Source organism: Apaloderma vittatum, unplaced genomic scaffold (genome assembly GCF_000703405.1).
Source record: "Apaloderma vittatum isolate BGI_N311 unplaced genomic scaffold, ASM70340v1 scaffold6176, whole genome shotgun sequence".
NCBI classification, from domain to species: Eukaryota; Metazoa; Chordata; class Aves; order Trogoniformes; family Trogonidae; genus Apaloderma; species Apaloderma vittatum.
In genome coordinates, this window is record NW_009721177.1 from 10,505 (window position 1) to 16,329 (window position 5,825).

At 53.5% G+C, this 5,825-nt stretch overlaps 1 protein-coding gene across 1 annotated transcript in view; it reads left to right on the forward strand.

Moving 5' to 3' along the window:
- Window positions 1-1,464: 1,464 nt before the first annotated feature.
- The window catches only part of LOC104275351 (sarcoplasmic/endoplasmic reticulum calcium ATPase 3-like), a gene marked incomplete at both ends in the record, with an annotated part of 21,426 nt that continues 17,065 nt past the window's right edge, over window positions 1,465-5,825 (forward strand). The window contains 5 exon segments of the mRNA XM_009871278.1: window positions 1,465-1,551; window positions 2,268-2,291; window positions 2,721-2,803; window positions 4,811-4,915; window positions 5,648-5,786. Coding sequence (XP_009869580.1) covers window positions 1,465-1,551; window positions 2,268-2,291; window positions 2,721-2,803; window positions 4,811-4,915; window positions 5,648-5,786 — 438 coding nt within the window.

Consider the following 5,825-nt stretch of genomic DNA (forward strand, 5'->3'; position numbering starts at 1 on the left):
TGATGGCAACGTCACCGCCACCGGCGGTACTTCGGCCGGCTGCCCCGCTGCACGTGTTTCCTCCGGAGCTCAGGGAAACCTGCTTTAATCGAGAGCTCGTGCCAAGTCCCTGCCCTGCAAACGGCGTCGCTGCGCCTCTTTACGTGGGGTAGGAGCACCGAGAGCACCGCGGTGTTTGGGGTGCCAAGCCACCCCTGGGCACCCCATCCGCCTCCCTCGGGGCACCCGCCTGCCTCCCGCCCTCTGGCCCCGCACGTTTGCACCCTTGGAATGGAGCCTAGATGAAAATAGCAGCAGCGGATCTCTTCTACTTTTAATTTTGGTGGCTCTCTGGGCTGGGGAGAGGAAGCCGGGGGTGGAGAGGAGCCGGCTGCAGAAGGGAGAAGAGCCGCTTTCCTTCTGACGCGCTTTCAGAGCGATTCGAAATGTTGAAGCCGCTCCAAGATTGCATTGGGGGTTTTTTGTTTGGGTTTTTTTTTACTATAAGAACGATTATAGGTGTTACGTGCTAGTCTGGTTCTTGTGATGGCTGAGGGCTGGAGAAGCCTTATCTGGGAGGGACAGGGGTTTAAACCACGTGTGGTGTGTCTGTGAGCGTGGAGGAGCTGGTTTGAAGCACAAACACGTTCAGGCTTCTTGTTTTCACTGGTTTGTCCAGTGAAGGTGGGTTTGGTTTTGGTTTTCTGGTTTAGGTTTTTGGTTTTTTTTTTTTTTTTTTTTTCCCCCCCTGAATGAAAATAGATGATGGAAAACAGCTGAGCAGGTTTTGCTTCCTGTTCTCAGGCTCTGCCCTGGAGGTGCTTGGAGACAACGCTGCAGCTGATCCAGCACCGGGGCATCAAGCATTTCTGCTTTGGGCCAGTTCCTCTTGAGCTACAGCCAGGCCCTTATTCCATCCCAGAAACTCAAGATGTTGGAGGAACATCTTGTTTTGTTATCACCCCGTGGGGCACAGAAGCAGGTGGCAGACCATGGAGGCTTTGGGACAGCTCTGAAGAAGGTTTCTCCCTGATTTTTCTTTTTTTTCTTTCTTTTTTTTTCCTCCCTATTGGGAGCTTTGGGGTTGGTGTTTTCTGTCCCATCACCTCCAGCCGCAGAGCACCAAAGGAGGATGTGTGTACCCCGCGCTGGTGCCGTGTCCTCTCAGTGCTGTCCCCCTGCTGTCCCTTGCAGTGCTGTGCAATGCCTTTGAGCCACCACCATGGCTCTCGTGAGGATTTGCTGGTGCATGGCTGTGCTTTGACTTTCTCCATCTCCAGCCAGCTCTGGGTTTTCTTTTCCGTGAGACGGCTCCCACCTGGGGCAGCTGGCAGAGGTTTTGATCCAGCTGCCACGATTCCCTTGGGAGCTGCTCTGCAGTCAACCAAGGGATCCATCCCGAATGAAGGAATGCAAATAGAGATGAGCACCTACCAGCAGCCAAAAATGTGGCTGGGGTCATTCCTGAGCCCTTCCTTGGTGCAGGACCTCGCAGTCCTCAGCCAAACATTGCCCATGGCAGGGCCAGCACCCTTGTTACTGCCCAGGTGAGGAAGCAGGAGCGATGGCCTTGGTGGGTACCTGGGTTTGTGCATTGCCTGGTGACTACGGGATCCTACAGTAGATGACAGGGATGGGGGAGTCTCAGGGAGACTGTAGTGGGTGTTTGGGTTTTTTTTTTGTTTTTTTGGGTTTGGGGTTTTTTTTTTCCGATTTTTTTAGGTTATACAGGTGAGTGTGCACAGGTTGGGCTGGGAACAGCATGGATGGAGGCTCTGCACGGACGAGGGTGGACTGGGAAGGACGGCTGGGACCGGCTAAGCGCCGGCATTGGCTTTCCTTCCTAAAGCATTGCAGGCTTTTGTAAAGTACAACTGAATGATGGGGAATGTGCTTTGAAAATTAACAGTCCCCAACGGGTCCATAGTGGGTTTCTGGCAGGGTGTTTTACAGGATGGTTGGACCTCTGTGTCCTGGATTTGGCGAGTGCAGCTCCAGAGGAGTGTTTTTTGGGCAGGCTGAATGCAGGAAGCCACTTCCAGCAGGGAAATGGTGTTCCCTGGTGCAGGGAGTGTCCAGTACTGCTGATTGGGTGTCAGGCTGAGAGGTTCAAGGATGAGCTGTCTGGATGCAGGAATATGTGCAGAACAAGTTGCATTTTGAGGCACTGAGTGGACTGCTGGGGCATAAGGGAAGGGAGAGCTAGTCTGGGCCCAAATATCTAATTAAGCTTTTTTATTTTTGTCATTTTTTCACTTTGTTCCGCTCACTGGGCTGTCGATGAAAACCCACAGAGCTCCCTGCGGAAGAAGGTAAGTTGTAGGCTGGAGGTGAGGGTGGGTATGTGCCTTGAGTCCAGGTGGAGGGGGCTGGGAATGAGGAGGAAGGGAGTTTTTGAGGTCTTTTAATCTTGGGTTTAATCCCAGAGGATGCTGGGCTCACAGCAGAGCTTCCCTGTGATGGCCAAGCTGCCAGCTGTGAGTAGAAACACAGTGGATTTGGTGTCTGTAGTTAAAAACAGACACAATGGCCAATGCCAGAACTGAAGGTGTTAAATATTAGGGAGGAAAACCCCCAGCTGTGGCTCTGGATGTTCTCGCCAGCGCCGATGGGCACGGGAGCGGCTCTGCTGCAAGCCAGGGACACGGTCTTCTTGGTCTTAGTGGTCCCGGTGGTCTAAAGCACCTGTTTTCTGGGATTTTTTTGAATACTGACTATGCATGGCTTCGTTTTCCCACCAGGAAAGTCCCTCTGGGAGCTGGTGCTGGAGCAGTTTGAGGATCTCCTCGTCCGCATCCTTTTGATGGCAGCTTTTCTGTCGTTTGTAAGTAGCCCAGGCCGGGGGGTGGGCATCTACCAGGGCACGCACGGACCCGGCTGGCAGCCGGAGAGCAAAGGAGGCAGAGGAAGGTGCATGTCGGCTGAAGGAGATGTAGCAGTGGTTTCCTGGGCTGTAGTGACAATATCATTGCATCTACGTTCAAGATGAGTCTGTGGGATTTGTCAGTAATGCTGATCCATCCAAAAGTGGCATCAAACAATTACTTGGGATTCTTTCCGTACCAGACAAAAGCAGAAAAGGAAATATTTGGTGGGTGGGATGGGTTTGGAGAGAGTGGGGGGCTGGCAGGTGAGGGCTGCCCCAAACCTTTAGTCCTGGGATGCTTTTTCCTGCGAACCAGTTTTTTGTCATTGTTTGCAGACCCTACTTGAGATAGAACAGGTCCTTTGGACATGTCTCTATGTCATTGCAAGATTTTTGTCCACAAGTTTCCTGTGTTTTTAGATCAGAAGGTACCTTTGTTGCTCTCTCTTTTAGCTTCCTTCTTAAATCTGTTAACTGTTTTCCCTTCATCATTTTTGGTGCCCTCAGCTTTCCTGCCTTCCCCACGTGTGAGCCGTGGCCGGTGTCTGGAGTGAGGTCCGTGCTCTGGCTCTTCACTGAGTTTAGCACCCAAACTGCCCTTTTGCATGGCCCTTCTCTGATTTTAATCCTCACTGATTGCTCTTTAACTCTGTCTTCTGTCCAGTAAAATACATCTTGTGCCTCAGCTTCTGTAGGTGGTAAAACAGAAAGGGAAAATTACCCCATTCTTTGGTTTTTTTTCTGGTGAGTATTTTTGAAAGTATTAAGTGTTAGCATGCCCAGATCCGCGCTGGGATGCAACGGAAGGGAGGCCTGTCTGACAGGTGGAGGTGTGCGTGTTCACGGTGCAGACGCGTTCCTGGTGTAATGTCCCAGCCGCGTGTCCCGGGATTGTGTGAGGTGCTGGAGGTTGCCCAGGGTGTTTGGCAAAGCCGAGTCTCCTGTCCCCTCCTTTCAAATACGACTCCTGGGCAGATAAGGAGAGAGGCCGGATTGGAGGAAGAAATTCTTCAGTACGAGGGCGGCAAGACTTCGGAATAAATTGCCCAGAGATGTGGCTGCCCCCTCCCTGGAGGTGTTCAAGGCCAGGTTGGACGGAGCCTTGAGTAGCCTGATCTAGTTGAGAGGCGTCCCTGCCCATGACAGGGAGGTTGGACGAGATGATCTCTAAGGTCCCTTCCAGCCTAGGCCAGTCTAGGATTCTATGATTGGTACGTTCCCAAAACCCAGTGCAGCAACCCATTAGTTGGTGAGCTGGCGGAGCTGTTGCAATCTACTCGGTTCTGCTCATCACTGCCGTGTCAGAGGTCCTTCGCGCCGATGCCTCCGCCGCAGGGCAGCGAGGTGTCGCTGGGCTGGCGGAGCGCAGGTGGACAAGCAGTTAAATGGAGTGGAAACCTGTTTGTGCAAGCTCATTTGTATTGGGGTATGAGGCCCCTGCGGGATGGAGAGGGGGCTCGGGGTGGTGCAAAGCCACGAGGCTCATCCCTGCTCTGCAGAGCTGCTCTTGCTGCATCAGTTATTCATATTGCATCGCTCTGCTTCTGCCCAGAGGGGCTTCTCAGGGGCTGACCGTGCCACACACAGCTGTTGCTTGCAGTGTCTGTTTGTCTCTGCGCTCATCTGCTCATGGCCACGGTCTTCCCACGGGTGTACTAGACAAAAATAGATGCTTTCCTGGTGCAAATACTCATCCAGGTTTTGCATGGCTGTTTGCTCCAGCCCTGCTCATGTGATGCATTAGGTTATCGTCAGCAGAAGAGTGGAGGCATCTGAGTCAAGTGCTGGCAGCAGTGGATGGCAAATCCACACTTTAACCAAGCCGCGTGGGGCTGGCCACCGCTCCGGGTTGCCTTCTCTCCAGCAAACACCACGTGTTGGTGGGTTCTTGTTTCCGTCCTTCTTAAAATGTCGGTGCTGCTTGTTTCAACCACGTTGTGGTCCTTCCCTTCTCTTGCCTACCAGATCCTGGCCTGGTTTGAAGAAGGAGAGGAGACCACGACGGCATTTGTGGAGCCCATCGTCATTATTATGATCCTGATTGCCAATGCTGTGGTGGGCGTGTGGCAGGTAAGTCACAGCCCTGCCTGCAGGTCTTGGCTCCACGTGGCCGGGGCTCCTCATTTGAAGGTCTGGTTGCTTCTTGCCATTGGAAACTCATTTCTCAAAGGTTCAGTTTTTGTTTGCCCTGCTGGTCCATGGCCCAGCACAGACGCTCAGTCGTTGGCTGCCTCTTGGCTCGTTCTTCAGTCTTTCTTTGGCAACTTTTGCGATTTGGAATTTAGAATCTTGCACTTAATTGCCATCCAGACAGACGCTGCTTATCCCCTGGCCATGGCCATATGTGTTTTCCAAGGGAAGCTTTTTGCCCCATCCAGCAGAAACCCACGGTAGCTGCTGCCCCATGCCTCGCTGCGTCCCTGCTGGGGGATGAGCAAACGCCCCAGCCAGCGACGCGCCTTCTCTTGCGTATATTCATTTTTAGGCCATTTATTTCTCTGCAGCTTGATTTGAGATGGGGTTGCTGGATGGGAAAAAATACGTCTGAGTTGGATATGCTGCTTCCCAAACCACGAATGAGAAAAGCAAGCCCAAAGGTCCATGCAGTGTCCGGACCCTGGTGTGATTTGTGCCAGCAGGGACCATTTCAGAGCAGCTGAAGAAGACGCAGCACTTGCCCCATCCACAGTGCAAACGGACTCCAGAGCCAGGGCTGGGGTTTGGGTGCTCGTGCCGTGGGGAAGGAGCCTGCCAGCACGAGCAGCCCCACCACCCGCAGCTCAGCTCCTCCTCTGCTTGCAGGAGAGAAACGCTGAGAGTGCCATCGAAGCCTTGAAGGAGTACGAGCCCGAGATGGGGAAGGTGATCCGTGCCGACCGCAGCGGGGTGCAGCGGATCCGTGCCCGGGACATTGTCCCTGGGGACATCGTGGAGGTGGCAGGTAGGGGGCTGTCACCTGGGGGGGGGCAGTGGGGGGGGC